General features: G+C 40.4%; 1 protein-coding gene across 1 annotated transcript in view; it reads left to right on the top strand.

Moving 5' to 3' along the window:
* LOC138040207 (collagen alpha-1(II) chain-like) overlaps positions 1 to 22500 on the top strand; it is a 46046-nt gene that overhangs the window by 11565 nt on the left and 11981 nt on the right. Inside the window, exons 17-57 of the mRNA XM_068885976.1 lie at positions 358 to 411; positions 490 to 534; positions 834 to 887; positions 1178 to 1222; positions 1510 to 1563; positions 1643 to 1696; positions 1796 to 1849; positions 1955 to 2008; positions 3278 to 3331; positions 3932 to 3976; positions 4604 to 4648; positions 4776 to 4829; positions 4937 to 4990; positions 5290 to 5343; positions 5673 to 5726; positions 5823 to 5876; positions 7643 to 7696; positions 7793 to 7846; positions 8136 to 8189; positions 8874 to 8927; positions 9051 to 9104; positions 9280 to 9333; positions 9733 to 9786; positions 9905 to 9958; positions 10320 to 10373; positions 10464 to 10517; positions 11274 to 11327; positions 12001 to 12054; positions 12717 to 12770; positions 13753 to 13806; positions 14231 to 14338; positions 15029 to 15082; positions 15272 to 15325; positions 16202 to 16255; positions 18236 to 18289; positions 18810 to 18863; positions 18970 to 19005; positions 20212 to 20229; positions 21107 to 21124; positions 21500 to 21535; positions 21888 to 21923. Coding sequence (XP_068742077.1) covers positions 358 to 411; positions 490 to 534; positions 834 to 887; positions 1178 to 1222; positions 1510 to 1563; positions 1643 to 1696; positions 1796 to 1849; positions 1955 to 2008; positions 3278 to 3331; positions 3932 to 3976; positions 4604 to 4648; positions 4776 to 4829; positions 4937 to 4990; positions 5290 to 5343; positions 5673 to 5726; positions 5823 to 5876; positions 7643 to 7696; positions 7793 to 7846; positions 8136 to 8189; positions 8874 to 8927; positions 9051 to 9104; positions 9280 to 9333; positions 9733 to 9786; positions 9905 to 9958; positions 10320 to 10373; positions 10464 to 10517; positions 11274 to 11327; positions 12001 to 12054; positions 12717 to 12770; positions 13753 to 13806; positions 14231 to 14338; positions 15029 to 15082; positions 15272 to 15325; positions 16202 to 16255; positions 18236 to 18289; positions 18810 to 18863; positions 18970 to 19005; positions 20212 to 20229; positions 21107 to 21124; positions 21500 to 21535; positions 21888 to 21923 — 2106 coding nt within the window. The remainder of the gene's footprint in view (positions 1 to 357; positions 412 to 489; positions 535 to 833; positions 888 to 1177; positions 1223 to 1509; positions 1564 to 1642; positions 1697 to 1795; positions 1850 to 1954; positions 2009 to 3277; positions 3332 to 3931; positions 3977 to 4603; positions 4649 to 4775; positions 4830 to 4936; positions 4991 to 5289; positions 5344 to 5672; positions 5727 to 5822; positions 5877 to 7642; positions 7697 to 7792; positions 7847 to 8135; positions 8190 to 8873; positions 8928 to 9050; positions 9105 to 9279; positions 9334 to 9732; positions 9787 to 9904; positions 9959 to 10319; positions 10374 to 10463; positions 10518 to 11273; positions 11328 to 12000; positions 12055 to 12716; positions 12771 to 13752; positions 13807 to 14230; positions 14339 to 15028; positions 15083 to 15271; positions 15326 to 16201; positions 16256 to 18235; positions 18290 to 18809; positions 18864 to 18969; positions 19006 to 20211; positions 20230 to 21106; positions 21125 to 21499; positions 21536 to 21887; positions 21924 to 22500) is intronic.

The following is a 22500-nucleotide window of genomic DNA, read 5'->3' as shown; positions in this document are numbered from 1 at the left end:
ATCATTGACAAGATAATTCGAAAGGTTAGCGAAGGCGGAGCCTGCATAAGACATCGAACAATAAAAGGCCTTTACGAGAGTTTGCATAGTAAAGTAAATGTATCCGGAAGTCCAGAAGTCTCGATCTGCGATGAAATGCGGACCATCAGTTTTCGGTATTATCTATTTTTATGTCGGCTACTGCTAGGTTATTGCGGAAAAAAGCGGCGGATTGTGTTCCTTGCGGGATGCATAATTTTTGCATTAAGCACGAGCATTCCCTCTTGCAGCGTTGTGGTCACCAGGCCCAATCTGATTGGCCATAACTTGCCGGCAATGAGTAATGGGTTTCTGACATATCCTCATTTATTTTACCAGGGAATCAAGGGAAAGCGCGGTCGGAAAGGAACGAGAGGAGAAGGTGGAGATTTGGTAATAATTCCTTAAATAGAAATTTATACTTTTGACTTTGACTTATGGTTAGGATTTCTTGTCATTTTCTTTTTTTAGGGAGACACTGGTTTACAAGGTCCGCAAGGAATAGCTGGCGATAGAGTAAGATACTGTAATAGTTGTTATACGGGAGCAAGGCTGGGGGAATAAACCTTGTTATCTATTTAAAAAGCAGTAAGCGAACCGGTGTTCTGGAATTGTAGACAGAGAAAATATGTATCAAAGTAAATTAATCTTTGCGATCGATATTCTGGATCATAATTCTTTTGTTTAGTGGAATATGAGTTCACGATATTTCAAGAGGTAAGGCAGCATGCTTGAAGCGTGCCTATGAACATCACGTTATCTGATATGATGGCTGAATGTGTGTAAGATTAAGGCATTGTGCATAACTTTGTTAGGGCCCTGAAGGACGACCCGGGATTGGAGGAATGGCTGGGTTACCAGGAAACGGGGTAAGTCATTTGGAAGGTACTAATCTGGGATGGACCACGGTGTAGTTCAAGCGAACAGGGCGATAAGTTGCAACCAGGAGCGTTTTTGCGCCTAGCATTACCAAGCCGCAATTGTGACGCGAAAAAGCCCGCTTAGTAGATAGAAAAATTTAAAGGAACAATTCATTACGTTTTCAAAGCTTCCTGTAAAAGTTCTAGTGTACAATTTTTCTATTGGTTTATCACAATGTCCAATCATCTTTTACTGCACAAAAAGACTCTAATTTTTATTCATCTTCATCCTGCGACAGGGAGGAAAAGGAGAGGATGGATTTCCCGGAGAGCAAGGTGGACCGGTAAAATAAATGTTGACATAACTACTAAAGCTGTGGTTTTTTCATCGTTCATGGAGAAGTTGTTGCGAGCTCCGCCATCGCCTCACTCAAGTTGAAATAATTTGACACGATAAACATTTGAAAACAACTACAAAAAAAAAAACAACAAAAAACAAGCAAAAGATACAACGTACTTTACCCACCACGTTTCGGCCCCTTATTACATTATTTCAAGACAATCTCTTTTAGTAACTGTCATCCATATGTTTGTTTCTTTTATTTGTCATTTTTCTTTGAAATTGTCCCAGGGCATCACTGGAAAACGTGGTATAGTTGGTCCTGGTGGCCAGAAAGGGGAAGAGGTAGGTTGACAAATTCATTAATAAAAGCCAACTGAAGGAATTCGGCGTTGAGGATTCAGTCTTGACTTTCCGATCTCAGGGCCTCCCTGGTAAACCTGGAATCGCGGGAGATAGAGGACAAATTGGAGAAAAGGTAAAACCAAGAAGCTTATTTCTCAGTTTGGCACTTTGGCATGTCCGTGGCATCTTTGGTTTTTAATTTGACTTACTTGATATTTATTCGAACATGTAGGCAGGACAAGGGCCTGATGGCAAACAAGGAGAATTGGGACCTCGAGGAGTCCGGGTAATTATTGTATTATTTCAGAGAGAGAGATGCGTATAGTATTACTATTTTTGTTTTAAAACTTTGATCAATGACCTAGCATAGCTTTGATTACGTTTTTTCCAGGGCGCTCAGGGAAGCCCGGGTGTGTCTGGACCTGATGGCGAAATTGGAGAATTGGTAGGTCGTATGTAAATGTACTCTGAAGGAACTACAACACTGTATGTTGCGCTAAAGAGGGGGTAAAGAAGGCGCTTCAAAGAAATGAAGTTGCGTTGAAGGGGCAGTGTCAGGCTTTTTCAGTCAAACTTCAAAACACTAAAATACGTATTTGCATCAATCACGTGAAACAATAGTGGTGTAGTTTTGTTGCAAAGAACCATACAGCTATTTCCAAAATGGTCGCTATTTAGATATTCTTGATGCCTCGTTCAAGGCAAAATATTCTTTTGAATTTTAAGCTTAAGAACGAGGCATCAAGGGCTAATTTGAATTTAAAAAAAAAAAGAATATTTAAATGGAGGCCATTTTGGAAAAAGGTGCATTGAAATGCACTGAAGGTATTCTTCGTTATTTACATCCATGGATGGAGAGGATGGAAATACATTAAAAGTTGAAAAACTGGCCAGTTTTTTCAAGTTTGGAGATGGTGCCCGCAGAAAGTCACGAAAAATTAAATACAAATAGCTCTTTGTGCAATAGATATATTTCATATCTTGTCAGTGGGTTGTCAGGAATGTTATACGTGTGAACTTACTAAAGTACTAATTTAGATTTTTACCGACCCAGGTTTGACCTAAAAATAGCAAATTTAGCATGACATTGCCCCTTTAAGTTCTTGAAAGGTGAACGAAGTCGAAGTGATTGAAGCTAATGAGCCATTTCCGAGTTCGTGTCTGCCTCCTCTTCAAAGCGAGTCTAACTGCAAAGTTACCTAACCTTCCGATTACAAGGAAAGGTTACGTTTATACAAACGTTGGCCGTGTAGCACTTAAATTTTAAACAGAGTTAACTGAATAGAGTGTAATGTGAAGTGCTAGATTTCAATCCCATATGAACCATGTGAGCGTTAGCCCTACTGATGGAAATGGGCCCACACAAGGTCAGAGAAAAAATCTGACCAGTGTGTGCAACTACTTCGGATGCTCTACGACTGAGCTCGGGGAGACTCGTCATAAAGTGACAATTGTCTCGCCATACTGCTGGAAATCCCTTTTACACCACGATTATTATTTGCTCGAAGCCACTAAGTTTTGTTTGGCTACTCAGTTTCAAATCGAGTTTAAATAAAGTTTATGTATGTTTAGAAATGCTCCTACCTGTGGGTAGCAAACGCATGTTCCAACAGCCAGCTTATCATGTCCTTCCTTATCACACGTTTGCGTTACCACGCTGCAAAATAATTTTTCGGTATTGCACGTTATTTACCTCCATGTTCTTTATTGGCAGGGGCCTGATGGTATTGTTGGAGACCGCGGAGTCGCAGGTTTTAACGGACGTCGGGTAGATTACATCATTTGATTTAATTTGTATTAATTTGAGGTGTCAGTTTACAGTGTCCCCAATTAGTGGTCCAGCGCTACAAGACTAGGCACTTAAATAAAGTTCCTTTCCTTTCCTTACGTTACTGATCAATTTAAATAATTACAAATATATGTACATTACCGCTAGGTCGTCACTTATGGTCCAATATCTGGTAGGATTAGGGTTGGGTTTTATTCTTTTATTAATTAAAATACCATGTCGTGGTTACCGCTGGGGAAACCCTGTAGCTTTCCAGACGCGATCAGTGATTTGATAACGAAAGAATAGATGATGCAACAGAAGCAATGCACGTGTCATGGGGATTAATGAAAATAACAGTCTGAAATAGCTACAGGATTACTCTTACCATAAACGTCAGCTGAAACAGCCTAGAAATTTGGTGATGGAGCAGGATTCCTGTCTTGCATCGTTAAGTTATGCAGTCAATGTTGGAGGGCGTAGACTTAAGGATAATCAAAAATTGCCCTGGAGCAAATAAGATGCGTCCTTTCAAGTGTCTAAAACCACATTGCGTCTAAGTAAACGTACTCATCATTAATATACTTCCTCCTGTCACAGGGACCAAAAGGCAGCTCTGGATCTGACGGAAGGCCAGGAAAGAGGGTAAGACACAAAAAGACGCCGTGTTCCATTTTGTGTGTTTATCTTAGGATTATTAACCTGGAGCCTCGGACTGGTGAATAACATGCTTATTTGTCAATTGAAAGCTTTTTCAAACGCAAATTTGCATCAGTAAACACACTGCTTTTCAGCTGCAGTATGAGCGAAATGAGAGAAGAATCTTCTCGAAGAGGCAAAATGCATCATTAAGGACCCTCTCGTAAGAAAATATCAAAGAGTGGAAAGGGAGGAAAGGGATGTTCGTCTTTTTCCTTGTACGCACCAAGGGTTATGACTTCGCCGCTCTGTTACATGTACTTCGGGGCCTGCTACAGGGGATATCCAACTTAGTTGTCCGAGGAGAATTTGTTAAAGGGATAATTTTTTTTTTGTGTGTAGCTATTTTCGTCAGCTATTGTATTAACAACACTCCCCTAAGAAAATCGAAGGCCTTACCAGCTTTTCAGACGTGCAGTCAACAAAAAAGGAGGGGGGTTCGTTACATATTGTAGCACCAAGAGAGAAGAATGGAAAGCGAGCCACACAAAACAAAATTAGATTAGACAATCAGATTAAAATTAGATTACTTCCCCGGAACTAATATTTTTTAATCCGCTTGTCTTCACGTAGGGAATTGCTGGCATCCCTGGTTCGAATGGACAGGATGGCGACCAGGTGAATATAACTAGTTTCTGGCAAAAGAGACTATACTGAATTCCACCTCTACAGTGAAGGCGCTGAAGATGTTTTTGCTTTAAAATTTGTAACCACAATGATCGATTATTCTATTTTGCTACGATAGGGAAATCCAGGACGAGGAGGAGAGCAAGGAGACCAAGGGAAAATGGGAGAAAATGTACGACACAAGCTTCGTTACTTTAAAAAGCTGACATCTCAGTGCTTAGCCTTGTTAACTTTAACCCGATTTGCTTGAGTAAATTTTGTTTTTGCTACTGTTTTCAGGGGTCACCTGGGGTTCCTGGTGAAGCTGGTGTACAGGGTTCCAGAGGGCAAAATGTAAGATGCATGGGAACAATTGATCAAACGCAATGATTAACTGTCCGTTTCGAAGGTGCTGAATATTCCCACAATTCAGTTTTCTTTTTCTTTAAGAAAATAAAAAGCATGCAGAGCAAACTTCTATACACATTTGAGAACGAACATTAATAAACTATCTAAACACAGCGTTTGGATGTCACCATGGTAGAATAGTTGAATATGTTCAGTGTCTAATATTTATGAAATCAGTTCTAAAATCTTGAGAAGGATGAGATCCCTTTGCAAATCTCTTTTCGTTCTCGTTTTTGTCATTTCAGGGTCTCGCTGGTCCGTCTGGTGCTGATGGGATATCAGGCGTTAAAGGAGGAAGTGTATGTTCTTCACATCTCAGAACTTTGGAAAATCATTGTAAAGTCACAATAAGTTGTAGCAGAGCACTTCATCAACTTTTATTATCACAATACCCGTGCCCTTGATACTGAACATAAGTTTTTGATAGTTGTTTGTAGTTTGTGATGGCTAATGCTGGAGATAAGTGCCAGTGACCCATGTGAACGAAAAACTTGCTTGTAAAATTAATGGACTCACTGACTCACAGACTTATCTACTCACTGACTCACTGACTCACTGTCTCACTATCTCACTGTCTCACTGACTTACTGATTGATTGATTGATTGATTGATTGATTGACGATAACAGGGAGAAGCAGGGCCAACTGGCAGAAGAGGTACCCGCGGTAGCGACGGAAATGAGGTACTGTGATTATGGACGATATTTCCATTTTACATGAACACCAGAAAGTAAAATATAGTCTTGAAAAAGTCATGTTATATTGATTGATCTTCACAGGGCACAAGCGGCATTCCCGGCCAAAAGGGAGAAGTTGGTCTCCCTGGATTGTCTGTAAGTTGATTGTTAACGAGTGACATACAGAGAGAAACTCATACTATACTCACGCATTATCAACAGCCATCTTTTGCTGCCTGAAGACCAAAATCGCCACTAAACTTCCTACGCTTTGTGTAGCATTTGTGGAGACATCAAGCCGGAACTCCTGTCTAATAATTATTTCAGTGATAATTTTTAGTGGCTGAGGGAATGTTAGCGTGAATTTAGTTTCCCTAATCACTATAATGACATAGTTGAAATTTCCCTTTTCACTTACATACATATACTTTATTTAAGGTATCATAAACAAATAAATACAAGTAATACCCTAAAAAGGAAGTTTAAGAGGTTAACCCTATGTAAATAAACTTCCAAAATAAAAATCAAAAATATATGTTTATAAGTGGAACCTAAGAAATACACATGTATGATTTAAGAGCTATTTTAAAACGTCTCAAATTTCCTACCTCAACAACATTGGCAGGCAGGTCATTCCATTCGCGAATAATTTTAACGAAGAATGAATATTTATAACAATTACAGTTCGCCGATTTAACTTGTAGTTTGTAGTTATGATTGGACCTGGTACGTTTTGAAGCGAACTCAAAAAAGTCACGAAAACAAAGACTATTCAATCCAAATACAAGTTTATAGCATTCAATCAAAGAAAAATATAGTCTTCTGTCAGTCAACTGCGACCAACGCAACAGTTTACAGCGATCTTCATATGACATCTCTCCCCTTCGCTGGCCTAAGGCCAATCGAGAAGCTCTTCTCTGAACTTTTTCTAAGAGAACAATATTCTTAACCAAGTAAGGGCACCATGCAGGGGAAGCGTACTCGAGGATTGGTCTCACAAGAGCCTTATACATTGTGGAAAAGATTTCTTTGTTTACAGAACCGATTGTTCGCTTGATTAGACCGAGAACTTTATTGGCCTTATTGACCACCTCGACAACGTGTAAAGTCCACGAGAGATCATGGGAGATTGTGATGCCGAGGTCTTTTACAGTACTCACTGAGCTGAGACGTTCTCCACGCGGTACGAGGGAGTAATTTGGAACAGATTTATCACGATTATGTGTCACTCGCATAATTTCACATTTGTTCGCGTTGAAGTTTAACTGCCAGGTCTCAGACCAACTCTTAAGGTGGAATAAGTCGGACTGAAGAATGACTGTGTCTCTAGCTATGTCCGAGATCTCTCTATAAACCTTGGTATCATCCGCATACAGTTTAACCGTTGATAAAATTCCCGATGAAATGTCATTTACATATAAGATGAATAAAACAGGTCCTAGGATTGTTCCTTGGGGTACACCTGATAAAACTGGAGACCAGGACGAGCAAGTACCGCGTATGACGACGCGTTGCATCCGGCCAATTAAAAAATTTCGAAACCACTGGAGAGCGCTGCCGTCGATACCATGACGCTCGAGCTTGAAAAGAAGACGCTCATGCGGTACACTGTCGAACGCCTTGGAAAAATCCAAAAAGGCAATGTCGGTTGGCTTTCTGTTGTTACGTGATTTCGCCCAATCATCGTAACAAGAAAGAATCTCCGAAAGCGTTGATCGACCCTCCATGTAAGCGAACTGGTTCGGGTTAAAAATATTTATGTTTTGCCAAAAATCCATCACTCGAGACTTAACGATTTTCTCCGCAATCTTGCACACTACTGATGTTAATGAGATCTGGCGATAATTATTCCTGTCAGTCTTACTGCCTTTTTTGAACAAAGGTGTGATATGTGATACTTAATGCCATGATGACTTTTCCAGGGCGGCCGTGGGGCACAAGGCGATGCTGGAATACCTGGAGAAGACGGTGAAAAGGTTTTCAATTACCATGTATTTTCTCGTCCTGATATGAATTTGGACAACAGATATTGGTTTAAGAAACAGATGGTATAAACTTCTGTTTTTTTCTAGGGTCAAAAAGGAGATGCCGGACCACAGGGTCAGGCGGGATACGCAGGAAAAATGGCAAGTAAATCATTTCCATCGATTTCAAGTTTGAACTAAACCAACGAACTCGGGCTAAATTTTTCTTAGCAACCTTAGATTCTCTTTTCCACTGCACACATTTGTGGACATCGATAAATGGCAATGATACTTGATTACAAGAACTGATAATTTCACTGTATGAACTATATCAGTACGAAAGTGTGATCGATCACTCAAAAATTGTACAGAAGCTATCCATCTGCGCGAGTCCATTCCATTAGCACAAGTGTGTGATTTTTTTCTCACATTCACTTTTCATCAAACAAAGGGTGTCGTTGGTCCAGTTGGAGGTCAAGGATTGAGAGGAGAGCCAGGAACAGTGGTAAGTAACTTCAAGTTTCAAATTTACTTCATTAATTTTAGCGCAACGTTGCAACGTCAGTGGCTTCATAGCTCAGTTGGTTAGAGCGTCGCCCAGGTATCGCGAGGTCACGGTTTCAAACCCCGTTGAAGTCCTGAATTTTTCAGACTTCTCATAGCTTCACTTGATTTCATATCCGCAGTTCATATATAAGATTCATTTCATGTATACCATTTCATCATTGATTGCTTGTTGTCTTAAAAAGTTCTGTGGAGTTAATTTTGCTCAGTGCTGTGTTGTTTTGACATGACTAGCGAGCAAATGAACTGACGCTAAATTGTTCAAAGTTGTCATTTGCAAACTTGGCGCTCTTTACGATGGAGTCATGCTGAACCAGATGTGACCAAGCGCTTTGTGAAAGGACTAGCTCACGAATTGATGTTCGAAGTGACTTCTAGAGAATCAAGCTCAGCGGTGTGTATGTTAGAAAAGTTAAAACTCGCTCGTTTCTGTTCTCGGTTACTTTAATCCCTGCTTTTAGATTTCTGTGTGGGATTTAACGTCGGCTTTCGTTTACTCTTTTTTACTTTGAGCTACGTTTGACTAACTCGCCTTTTTTTAGTTTTCTACCGAATGTAGGTCGTGTAGAGATGTTCCTTGTTAGGTCACGTTTAGTGATGTTAACTTTTGCCAATGTTTTTACAGGGCCAAGAGGGAACGTATGGTGTGCCTGGGCTTCCTGGTGATCCAGGCTCAAGGGTAAAACACTTGTTTGTATTTTTAGTTTCCTTGTGAAGTTCGTCTCCGCAAAGAACTGTTTGAGAAACCGCAGTAGGTTTTTGGTTTTGAGTACCTTTCAATAAATGCTTTTGATTTCCATAGGGTGCTCGAGGAGAACCAGGCGTAAAGGGTTACCGCGGAAGCCAGGGAGAATTTGTAAGAAAGCTCCATGTTTTGTGATTTCTGTTGCGGTCTGGATTTCCGAACTTTTCACCATGCATACACAAAGCCACTCAAAACTTTTCGGATAACTTTGCTCAGGCTATAACATTAAGGTATTTCTCAGGCAAATGCAAGGCTGTTATGTGCCTTTTTTTTTCTTCTGCTGCAGGGGTCGCGTGGTTTGCCGGGACCTTTGGGTTCTTCCGGACCAGATGGACCAGTGGTTTGTATTGTCAAATTAAGTTCATTTTAATTTGCAAACCAGCCTGTCTTAATTTTGTCTATTTTGCCACAAATCTCAGCAAATGCAGAGCATACTTATATACAGTCGAAACCCTTGTTAGCGGACACCCTTGGGATGCAGCAATAGAGGGAAAAGTTTGAACAAAGAGTTTGCCGTGGAAGTTCAAAAGGAATTTTTTTGGTTAGCGTCAATTAGAAGAGTTGTTTTCTCACGAGAGTATTATCCGCTAAGAGATCTTCGATTGTATATGAAGTCGTTACATGATTTGAATGACCTAAAAGAACCACTTTTCGACGAATTTTTCCCGCCCTTTGTTGTTGTTTATTTATGTCATGATATACAGCGATGATATAAGCAATCCTCTCCGTTTGCCTTTAGGGTGGATTGGGCGATGAAGGACCAACAGGAAAAAGCGGCCGTACTGGAACTAAGGTAGTCCGTTTTACTTGCGTGTAGAGTGTTTTCCAAGTGACGGTGAAATCTTCTTTGAATCACATCCATAAATTTTTGCGTTGATTTTAATTTTTTGTTTCTTGTAACCTTTTCAAAGGGTGGTGTTGGTGACCCAGGCCCTTTCGGAGAAGAAGGCGAGAACGGCCCTTCGGTAAGTTGCTTTAGAAATAGGGTTTGAGTGGAACTCTACCAGTTGAAGTCTGTTTGGGAGTTTGTTCGACCAAAATTCGCGATCTCTCACAGTAAAGTTTAGGAAATACTTAAGTTAAGTCATGGCCTTAATTTTTAATGGTTAATTGGTACATCAAATCATCCGTATAGCGAAAGTGATTCCACATTAAAGACTGGGAGAGATTTTGTCTCTCAAGCGCTTTAGTTGCTGTTGTGCTAAAAGAAGTTGTCAGTCCCCTCTTCGTATCTATAACTGACGCAAACCGAGTAACAGCTAGCCATATGTCGGATCTCCGCAAACAGTCCTTTATCTTAACCTGTTATATGTTTTTATTACATAGGGAAATCAGGGTCAGCAAGGTCCCCCCGGCTCGCCTGGAACAGCAGGGATATCTGTAAGTAATCACTAATGATAATTTGAAATGATAATTAGATCTTAATCACACAAACCCGTTATTTACTTTGACAAGAATAATTTTTTCCAGGGACCAACTGGAATCGAAGGAGAGAAAGGTTTCTCCGGACCATCTGGAGTGCGAGTAAGTGTTGGAATTATGTTTTGTAAGTTGACAGTTGCTGTTGCCAGTTAAATTCACTAGGGATTAACAATTGACCTACGATGGGATATGGGTTGACTTCGAGAAAAACGAACTGATAAATATAAAGGCTTGGCAATGTTGGTATTTTCGGCCTTTTAATCAATAACACAACACACCCAGACAAGTAGACTTGCCACAAGTCGACCTCACGATATCCCCAGAAGAAAATGTTTCGGCGAGCGAATCGTGATTTTTCGTACGCGAAGTGACGAAGGACTTTTCGAAAGTCTACCAGACAAGCTTCGGGAATCAGAACAGAAGATGAAATTTACAAAGTCCTTTTTCAAAGCATATCGCACAGCAGTCTGGAGCCACTTGGTGGCGAGTAATACACGGCACAATCTCTTCCAATTGAAGTTTATCAACGCATGACTTTCCAAACTCTGCCACACAAGCCCAATGAGTCAACCTTTGCGCGTATCTTCTATTTTTAGAACCCCACGAGTTCTTCAGTTCTGCACGCACTGTTTAGAATGGCCAATCAGAATAAAGTTATCGTCAAACGAAGACAAGAAGACTGAGCACAAACAATGTGTGAAAATTGATGTAAATTGGTGTAAATGTCAGCCTACTGCTGAAGGGTTAGTTCTAAAAATAGAAAGATACGCGCTAAGTTTGACTCAAGGATATCGTGCATAGGGAGGCTGACATACTCATGGCCTCCCGGCTGAACTAGTTTTGTTTCTTAATTCTCAGGGAAGTGAAGGGAGCTCCGGTGTCAAAGGCGCATCTGGGACAAAAGGAGCTAAGGTAAGTTTATCGTTTTCTGTCCGATTTTATTTAAACTAACTTCAGTTGTACTGACTGCAATCAATCGTTTGGGCGATGCCGTTGTTTTCAGTGCAGCGTGTTTCTTTTTTTTAAAGAGCTAGTTTCTGTTAATTTGTGGTCTTTACTTTGTCGAGATAATAGCTAGGCCAAAATGGGGTCTACTGTCCATTTTGGGATTTTTTAAAGCATTTCTATAGTTCATAGTTAATCGAGGGCCTGGTTATGAAACCTTAGAACCTTCAAAAGCGAGAACAATGTCGCAATCGATGTTGAATTGACCGTGACCCTGCACAATCTTTTGCTTTCGCTTCGCACGGATTGGCAAATTAGTTGCGCATAATTTAATCGAAGGATTTGATTGGTTATCTTCTAGAAAAAAGGTGTGTTTCGTGCAGGGTCAAGGCCAAAAATACGGACAAAAACATGAAACAAAGGAACTTGTCGAGTTTCAAAACCATCTCCATGCATTAACTATGTACAGTTGCATATAGCGGTTAAAACATATGTATTATTACGTTAATATCTTGCGACTTCACTGCACAATACACTATCATACAGATTCTCTGTGAAGTAATGACAATTAACGTTAAGTTTGAAGTCATTTGACCGGAAACCTTCTAGAATATGAAACTGTTATATGTTATTTTCGTAGGGAGAAATTGGCGATACAGGAAAGGATGGAGGAGACGGTAAACAGGGCGAAAATGTAGGTTAAACTAATTGCTACGGTGTTGAGAGTTATGCCCTTTGCTATGATAAAAGTGAACAGGCACAACGTTGCGACTTATTCGTTATGTGTCACTTGTGGGACTGGGAGCAAAGCTTACCTAGATAACCTAAATAGACGTGCCGCATGTACTATTGAAAGTCGGTCAATCGTGGCTGAGGAGTTAAAACTAGCACTTGGGTGGCCCAGCGTACAAGCACGCAGAAATTATCTCAAATTCGTTTAAGGCCATAAATGTCTTCACGAAATAGCGCCTCCGTACTTACTTTCAGAGTTTAGGCACGGGCACCTTTTCCATAGCTATAACACCATGCAGAAGTCGTGATTTCCTGCGCCCTCTCTTCGCAAAAACTGCAAGAATACTGAAACGGCGCTCGGACTAACAACACCCTTCCGAGAAACATTAGACAAGTAGAGACGTTCAGCGAATTTAAAATAAAACTAAAGCGCAATCTTAAACAGTAACGCCTGCGGTATATGTTGCCTTTATAACTTAATTATTTGTCTAGTTTTTAATGTTTTAATGTCTTTGTTTTTGTGTTGTGTGAGGGCTCCATTTAAACTAGGTTTGCTAAATTGGATGCCCCTGGATAAATATTGAATTAAATAAATAAATGATAAATTATATGTTTCTTCCCTAGGGTGAAGATGGCGTTGAGGGACCCCGTGGCATTTTTGGTCAAAAAGGGGAATCTGTAAGTGTGTCGTTCTCACTCAATCGAGGGTATTTTTCCATGCGAGACACTATTACCGAACATTCTCTCCTTTGCACTTCACCTTAGTTTCTTAATGGTGATTGAGAATCCGAGGGAGTAACAAATAGACCATTTTCAAGTTATTTGCTCAGTGACCAGGCCAAAGGCTTGAGTTGACTTAAATTTGATCACAACCCTTGTTGCCTTTCATATGTATGTAAAAGCTAGTTATCATTAGACGAGTGTTACTATACATGAAAAAACAACATTAAAAAACATACTTATGAAAAATATACGTGAAAGCCAACTCAACGGTTTGAAGCCTTAAGGGCAGAAATTCTGTAAAGTCAACCAACTTTATCATAACATGGCTTATTCACATGTATGTGGAACTTATATTAATCATGAAGTCTAAATTTCGTTTAAGAAACGGCCCATAGGCTATTCACAAAATTGTTGGAAAACTACGGAATTTTAGTTAGAAGTGTTTTTATGGTCCGACAAAAATTGCTCAGGCTCTAGGCATTAACGATAACCCAGTTTGCTTGATCTGTTAGGCAAGCATTTTGCAGGTTTATTTTAAAATCTTCAGGCAGCCTTATCAATATTCTCGCGGGAGAAGAATAAAAAATCTTTAGAAGACGATACGGATGCACTCGCTGGATAGGCTTTTCTTCGCTTGTCCGTGGACTGGTTCGTTTTGAGAAGTATGGTGCAGCTATTAGAGTACAATAGGACAATCACATGAATTTTGGAGGGCATATAGTTTATTTGTGGTCCGAGTAGCATCATTTGCGCCCGAGCGAAGCGAGGGTGTAGATGATGCCAGTATCAGGGCGGCAAACGTATTTTCAGCCCGCACATTTCCCGTTTGACCCGCAAAAAGGCGCGTTTTACAGACTGCAGTTTGTCATTTGGCAGCGCGTATTGATAATATTGTTTCTTTTACCGCGTTGACCCTCTGTGTTTGTGTCTTCTTTAGGGAACTCCAGGAATGGCCGGCGTAGCAGGGGCAGCCGGAAGAAAAGGAACCAATGTAATGTTGTTTTCGTTTCTTTAATATATATTTTACAAGTACATTAATATTGCTTCTTTGTACTATAAATAGTGGGCTTTAGATTGTATAACGAGTTTTCAGTTCACTTACAAAACAAGTGAGATCGAGAAAAGCCATGATATAAGGTACTTGAATAATGCATTGTGCCAAAAAAGCGATTGGCATAGAACAACGTATATTCATCGCCAGTGATCAATCTTTGGCAATTACTGTATTGGTGATCCTCACTCAATTTAAACCGCTTCCAGCATGAGATTGTTATTATTGTATTGGATTATTTATTTGCTCCCCGTCCTTCCATTGTAGCCATCATTAAAGCTAATGACCCTTTAATAACCTAGAACACAGCTTAGTATCACCCGAACAGTGCATTGGAAATAATCAAGAGTTTAATACATTGAAGGGTCTAGAAGGTGACGGTGGAAAAGAAGGTCTTGAAGGATTCATAGGTGCACGTGGACAGTTGGGACCAAAAGGAGAAGTGGGTGCACCCGGAATCGAGGGGGCTTTGGTAGGTAGCTAAAACAACAACATTTATTTGTTTATCTATTTCAAAACCGCGCACCGGTGGCTCAGTTAGTTGAGCACCGGGCTGTCACGCGGGAGGTCGTGAGTTCAACTCCGGCCGGACCAACACGCATGGACTTTATACAACTGAGGAGAAAGTGCTCCCTTTGTAACGACATCTGCGAATGGTTAGACTTTCAAGTTGTCTTGGATAAGGACTACAAGCCGGAGGGCTAGTCTCATAACCCTTGGGTATAAATTCTGTGTTAGAAGAACCCACACACTATTTGAGAAGAGTAGGGCATGTAGTTCTCGGTGTTGTGGTTTGATCTAAGGATATAGGGGTTAGGTGTCAATTGGGACGAAAGTTCTGTTTCTCTGCCCCTGCCACTCCATGAATTCTGGCGAATAAATTGAACTAAACTAAACATAGAGTTTTACAACATGACATTAAAAAGAAATTACATAATGTAACTGACCATGCATCCATATGGAGTAACTTCAAATCTTAACTGGTTGCGTGACCACCGGGTATAACTGAAGCTACATTTTAATGTTTTGTTTTTGTTTGGTTTTTTTTTTTTGGCTTCACCGGAGCGTTTAGTTTTTGGTTTTTGGGAATTTTAAGGATTTCCATCAAAGTTCTCAAAAACGAAAGCTCCACTTTACCCAAGGTGTTACATTTTATTTTCAGGGTATACCAGGAGTACGTGGTCGCCGTGGCGAAGATGGAGCACCAGGTTCCACGGTGCGTCACCTTATCTTTGTTTACATAACAAGCTTATGTAATTTTCTCAAGTTATGCTATTGATGGCACAAAGTGACCACACCTATAGCATCCTTAAACACGTTCCAAACAAATCCCAATGTTTGTTAGAGATTCCTGTTTCTTTGCAAAAGCAGGCGTAACAATAAATCCTCTTTTTTTCCAAATTAGGGAGACATCGGAGATCCTGGTGATGTTGGGAGCTTAGGAGAGGAAGGAGCAAAGGTAATTATTATGGAAGCTCATTGGCAAGCACATCCACATAAGACATTTTTCCTTCCCTTGCTTGTGAATCGACTCTTACGCTCTTACTTTCATTTTTTTAATTCCAGTGCCTTCGTTAATGATAATTATCTACTACTGATCCAATAACTTAGTGGAAGGAATTCTAGCTCACCACTAGACATTTGCCCTTCTCCAATCTCGTCCCCAGAGTCCGCTTTTCTTTTTGTCAGCAGCAAGAAGATGGACGCTGGCCACTTCTAAGGCAGGAAGTCTACGCACGCTGAGAAACAAGTGGTTGTCAACGGTTACAAAAATGGACCTTCACTACGACTGCGCATAAATTGGAAGTAGCCAGAGTCCGTGTTCTTGGTGCTGACCAAAAGAAAAGCGGACTCTGGGGACGCACGAGATTGCTCCTTCTCTAGCTTATCGAATCTACTCTTGCCATTTTCTTAAAATCCACTTCTTTTGTTAATGATAATGATGATGATGATGACATCTTCTCAGGACCTCACTTATCCGGAAGATCAAATGGCATCGAGGAAAAAACTATAAAAACCCGAAAGAAAAAAAACCATTTCCAATTAAACAACATATATGCTGAAAAACTGCAACCGACGGGAGACAAGCAATTGGCCATTTAAGTTGCAATAAGTAATGGAACGGGGGAATCTGGGACCACCATAGGCAAACCCAGTTGATAGTCGAAGTTGGAGTGGATCTCGTGGGTATCCAAGAGAAATGCATTTGGTGATCAGAGTTGGATTTGAACTCGGAATACCCGTGCACAAGCATATCCTGGACCACACCACATTCTTACTTTCTTTTGCGGCATCATTTTGCTTCGTGAATACTGTTTTTTTTTTAAATCAACAGGGGGACCGAGGAGTTGCTGGACAAGCAGGACCCGCGGGGTATCATGGACCAAAGGTACGTACATCAAACTTGCGCATGTCCAAAATAAGGGCTCTGATATGGCGCAAATCTTACCTGACAGTTGGCAATGCTCTCAGCACTTTTTTATTCAGTGGAGTTAACTTTGCAGTCCACTTCTAGAAGAGGGTGAAGATCGCGACAAATGCGCGTCTACAATCCGTGACGAAAAGCATTGAGACAAGTTTTACCAAACAAATCACGCACATAAAGAACACATCACCTCTGTCAAAGTCCTTTATCTCAGCTATCGGAGTGTTTCAATAACTGCAACTTGTGGCGACCTTGCCCTTAAGCTTATTCAAAATGATGCGACTGTATCTTTTCGTTTTTATTGTAAAATATGGTCTATCTCTCCGATAACTTGGGCCCGTTTCTCGAAAGTCCCGAAACTTTACGGGCCTTTTTCGGGTCTAACAATTCCCTCTGTATCTCAAGAACGGAGAGGATTTAAGTCGTCAAACTTCACAGTCAGTTTACGTTTTGTTATCTTCAAAACATGTTAAAAGATCGACTTCCCTGAACAGGTGGTTGGTAGGTTCACAAAATGGCTTTTCGGGCCCGAAACGTTTTCGGGAATTGCGAGAAACAGGCCCCAGCTGAATTGGTATTAGAGATAGCAAAAAAATACGACTCAATGCTTTATATTCCCACCTTGTTTGAAAGTCTTAAATAGATCATTTTAAAGTTGTAGCTGGCCTAAGAATGGATGTGAGCCTGGCGGTGACCCCTCTTTGATACAAACCTTTATACTTTCCTAATGTTAATGTAGACTAATTAGAATTAAAACAACACGATCTACATTGTAGAGTGGCTTTCAATTGAGTGTCGTAAAACAAATACCAAAGTAATTACTTTTACCAATCACAGTAGGTATAAACAGCGCAATGAACCAATCCAAATTCGTAGTAATTCCGTGGGAAAATCGCGCGTGTAAGTCGCGATTGGTTTTGGTTTTTTTTTTCACTGGTTGATAAACTGGCGCGAGATTTTCAAACCAATCACTAAGCGTAGCAATTGCAATTGCGTAATTTCTTTCGAGAGTCATTTGAAAACTGCTCTAAAAGCAGTGAGGTCTGTATTCATACAAGGTCACCAGCAGCCTCGCAGCCATTCATAGGCTAGGTCTTTCAGTAAAAAAACTGTAAAATGGCCTATTTCGTCGCCTTGCGTTGTTCTTTTGCTGGAAGAAACAACCAAAATGCGTGCCACACGTGCAGCATAGAATTGCGTCAATATGCGTGCCACGCGTACCGGTCGTGCAGCATGATCATCAATTTTGCTAAGAATGGCCGTGTTTTCACGAGCGGTTTTTCCGGTCGCTTAGCGAGTGACAACCGAAAATTCCGTGAAAACAGTTCCTTTCCCAACTCGCTTAAAGTTAAGAGTGTCGGCAAATTTCAATAGAATTCTCATTAAATTTAAGCCACCCAACCAAGGTAGCTTAAGCGAGTTGGCAATTACTTTCGGCCAATGAGGAGTCGCTTGCGGTTATTCAAATCGGCAATACAACAGGCGTGCTATTTTTATCATTTTCATTATTGTATTGGCACGTGGTCTCTGCTCATTTTATCTTATCCTTGAAAACACGCATCATTTTAAAGTTGCTAAAGAAGTCTGCAAACAACCACTTTCAGGAATGTTAAGGGAAACAACGGCTGTCGTGAAAACACGGCCAATAGCATTTTTTGCCATTGCAGCAGCAGTCGTCTTTGCTTGAATCTCCCTTTGATCGGCAAGGAACCTGTCCCAACGCAAAGAAAAACGCTCCGAAGTCCCATCACTTTTTCAGTATGGTAGCATCATGTCTAATTGGTCATTTACCGTAGCCATGAAACGGCACCGGGCCATGGGGCAACGACTGTTTCAAAGCGCCGATGAATTTCAGTGACTTGTTGGTCTATTCCTAAGAAGGAAATTCTCCTTAAAAGTTACTGAGAAGGTAATTTCTGCATCATTTCATTCTATTTCTAAAAGGGAAAGAGAGGTGACATAGGACCCAGAGGAAGGACAGGCGAAGAAGGACAAGTGGTACGCTTTATAACTTTGATTCTTTTTTAATTAGTTGTGGTTACACACATCTTGGTTTAAAGGCCTTTAGGAGGGTAAACGGCTTGGCTTTGGTTCAGCTCAGGTTTCATGTTACCTTTTGGGTGCGGTTACACAGAAAAAGACTCCCCTCAGGGTAAAATAATAGGGAATAATTAATATAATTAGGGATTTTCGTGTATAAGGTAAGTTCTGCTTTATGATTGGCCAAGCCACCTCAAGGAGCTGATAAACCGTACTTTTCAGTTCAGGAACTGTCATGGGAAGTTCTTTTGATCTGCTTTTGTGTATCCATGGAAATAACCCTAGGGCAGTTTCGGTCTAGAGAACAACGGTTGCATACAAAAACGTCCTTGCCCGTGGGCAAAGGCTATTTACCCATGGGGAAAGGGACTAGTGTAACCACAACTAATATTAAAATTCGCTTTTTGCTTCTTTCTTGCATTTAGTGACCAACAGCGCATGCAAATTAAACATTTCAGCGATGTTCATTTTAACTTAGGGGTCCGATGGAATGATGGGGCGTGTTGGAGAAATGGGAGACGAAGGTTTTGAGGTACGTAAATTTTTGATGATCAGTTTAATTTAAGGTCAATAATTTGATTGGAATAAGTATACGTATACCGGGCCTTAATATCTTGTCACTCCTGTTGTTTATATAGGGTCCCTCAGGATTTGTGGGTACAAGGGGCATAAAGGTTTGTTCAACAAAACCACATATACGCTGTAGGTTATCTCTGTGATTATGTACTTCCATTGATATATAAATGTCTCGCTCCACTAATGACTAGGGGTTTGGAATCCGTTCCCTCGTGATTGGACTTTATCTCCCCGATGTTCTTGTTCAAGACTCTTTCCGCCCTGAGATCCGGAGATCCCCGCTTCAAGACCCGTTCTGACCACTCGTTGAATTTGTTCCTGGTAGTCCCTGGTTCAACCTCTCGGTAGTACTTTTAAATAGCCAACTGGCCCGGGTTGCTCAAAGCATGGTTAGCACTTACCAGCGTTAAATACCATGGAAACCCATAGGCTTTGACACCTCTTAACCAACGGTTAGCGCTAACCAAGCTTCGAGCAACCGTTTGCCACCAGCCAGCTTGGATTCTGAACAGTTTTTGTTCAGTGTTTCGTTGATTTCGGTTTGATTGGCTTGGCCCTGAAAAGTTCCTATGGGGAGAGGTCAATTATGTATTATGCATTGATGTCTATGCACAGAACACTTAATTAAAGTCGCCGCTGCGGAGTGCCTCATTTCTTTTTGGTCAAGTGCGAGCCGCTTATAATGGGCCCAGTGTGAAAATAAACTCCAGAAACAAATAGAAATTAAAACAAATTATCATTGAAATTTCATAATACATCGCACAGTAAGCAGATTATTTGCGATGTTCATATTTTGATTCGTGTTATTTATCGCCTTCTGACCGCCAGTAAGACATTGAAAGCAACCCACTCCAACAATAGCCCATTTGCGAAATATCATTGTTCAGCTTGATAGGGAGACAGAGAGGCCAAAACAATAGACCTTTTTCGATATATTAAAATTCAGCTTGAAAGAGAGGTTCTGAGGACAAAGACAAAGGAAAGTGGATGATATACAACTATTTTTCACATTCAGTCCAACGTCTTTCTATTGTTTTTGTCCTCACTGCCTCGCTATCAAGCTGAATATTTGATATTTCGAAAATTGCCTATTGCAATGAATGTGACATATTAGAATATCATCCACTTTCCTTTGTCTTTTGTCATCTAAACCTCTCTTTCAAGCTGTATTTTCATATATCGAAAGTGGCCTATTCTATTTTATCAAATCCACCAAATCGCGCTCGCAAAAATCACCCAACCGCCTCTTTCTTTTCTTTGAGCACGTTTATCTGAATTGACTTCTGTTTATTTGCTTTTTTAAGGGAGACAGAGGACGTCAGGTATGTGTCAAAAAGTAATGTATGAATGTATGGTAAGTTCGCTTGGGGTCCGGCGGATAAACAGTCCTATATTATTCGTCTAATCAGCGTAAAACTTCCTTACAAGTGAGGTGAGGGGATACGGTGGGGTGGGGTGGGCGAGGGGCGTAACCTTATTCCAAAATGGCCGCCATTTTAGTATTCTTTTGTTTCCATGCAAATTGGCCCTTAACAAAACAAAAGAATACTAAAATGGTAGCCATTTTGGAATAAGGTGTATTGGTTAAAGTGCCTATCACCTCAACACACTTTTCCGCTTTATTTATTCTCCGAAATCATCCCAAATACATGGTGTTGTTTATAGAACCTTTTGATTGAAATTTCACTCTTTTATTGGCTTTCAAAAACAAGAAAAGTGATCATACTTTGATCCATAACCGAGCAATGAAGGAGAATGGGTTCGATACCGGGTTGACGTCACAAATTAATTTGCATTGAGGCAGTTCTTTGAAAACAGCGATGCAAATTAATTTGTGACATCAACCCGGTATCGGACCCATTCCCTTTCATTGCTCGGTTATTAATCACGGTATGACCACTTTTCCCATTTTTCAAAGCCAATGAAAGAGTGAAATTTCAATCTAAATGTTCTAAAAACAACACCATGTATTTGGGATGATTTCGGAGAATAAATATATTGAAAAAGTGTGTTGAGGTGATAGGCACTTTAAGAGCTCAAAATAAGAGATGATGTTGACTATAGCCAAACGACTCCTTAACTATTTGAAGTGATTTATCATTCGAGAAATCACGAGCTAACAATGACGCCAAAACCCAGACTATTATTGTTTACTTCATCTTTTTATTTTTTATTTATTCATTTTCTTTTTTTTTTCAGGGAGCTGACGGCGAACTGGTAAGCAATTTAGTTGTTATGAGTCTTTATCTGTTTGGGGAACCCACATCTAGTGCATCTTAATCAATCGGTCTGTTGACGACGACATAAACTTGGTGAATTGCACTCTCTATAGTAATCTGGTGTTTTCATATATCTCCTTTCTCCTTCATCTTCTCGTCCTAATTGTCTTCTTCTTCTCCTTTTTGTCGCCACAGTCGTGTATAGGCTGTTGTCATAGAGGTCTCCAAATTTGTCTTTTCTCCATTTAATTTCCTTTTTTCCTTAATTTCCTTGCTTCTTCTCCTTTTCGTCTTTTTTTTTCTCTCTTTTCCTTGTCATCATAGCATTGTTGGGAACTTTTTTAACCCGTGCACTTATTGACCAATCTCTTAGGGTTCCACCGGAATCAGAGGACCGCCCGGTGCCCCGGTGAGTTTTGGACGATTTCGAGCTGGTGAACGGCAAACGAAAGTAAACTGTTTCCGTTTTTAACTTTTCTTGACATTACCACACATTTATATAGTTGCTAGGCATCTTTTCTCTATTAGAGACGATGAGTTTATCAATGTGGTAGAGGTTTTTGTCCTGGCATGCAAAATGTCTCCGTCCGTGGATCAAAAACCCCTCGTGCTTGAGCTCCCTTGATATGACTACGTGTTCCATCAGTCGCGAAAAAAAAAAAAACAAAAATAAGTTTTTAGCCTGTTTTAATCCCCTTTATTTGCTTACGCCGTGTCAGAAGCATTTTGCCGTTAATTCTTTGTTGATGTTTGTCTTTTAGGTCGTGCTACCTGCTGAGTTTGCCGGACAGTTCACGGTATTTTGTTTTATTGCATTGTTCGTTGTCGTATTAATTCCTTCAGAGTTTCCAGCGTACAACCTGTCGATTCCATGCAATTTCAATCACTGTGTACTCGCTTATCGCGTGATGTAAGTTTTTCAGGAAAAGAATTAAGAGGTGATTGTTTAGAGCACACAACGTAAATGTGAAAAGAAGTTCTCATTATCAATCGCATCATGAGACCGAAATTTAAAAGTCGGGGCTACGCTAAAGTTCTTATTGCGCATGCTCAGAAACAAAAACACAAAGATCGATTCAAGAAATAATTCGCGCGCGTGTTGGTTATGAGAAGGCAGAAAGCATGCGCCACGTTGGGTGCAACCAATCTTATATCTCACGAGCGCGAATGGAACAATGCTATATTAAATTTCATTGTTATACCTCACATAATAAAGCGGCTTCGCCTCGGGGAACATTGAGGGTCACGGGGAAACAAAACTGACTGTTCTCCTTGGGACCAGTCATTAAGTGCTCATTGAACCATGAACTCTTTCATTTTTGCAAAAGGTTCACCGCAATCAGTTTCGATATAAGGTGATACAGTATATGAGCT

The sequence above is a fragment of the Montipora capricornis genome, chromosome 1, assembly GCF_036669925.1.
Source record: "Montipora capricornis isolate CH-2021 chromosome 1, ASM3666992v2, whole genome shotgun sequence".
Taxonomy (NCBI): Eukaryota; Metazoa; Cnidaria; class Anthozoa; order Scleractinia; family Acroporidae; genus Montipora; species Montipora capricornis.
This window is presented reverse-complemented; position numbering and strand designations above follow the sequence as displayed.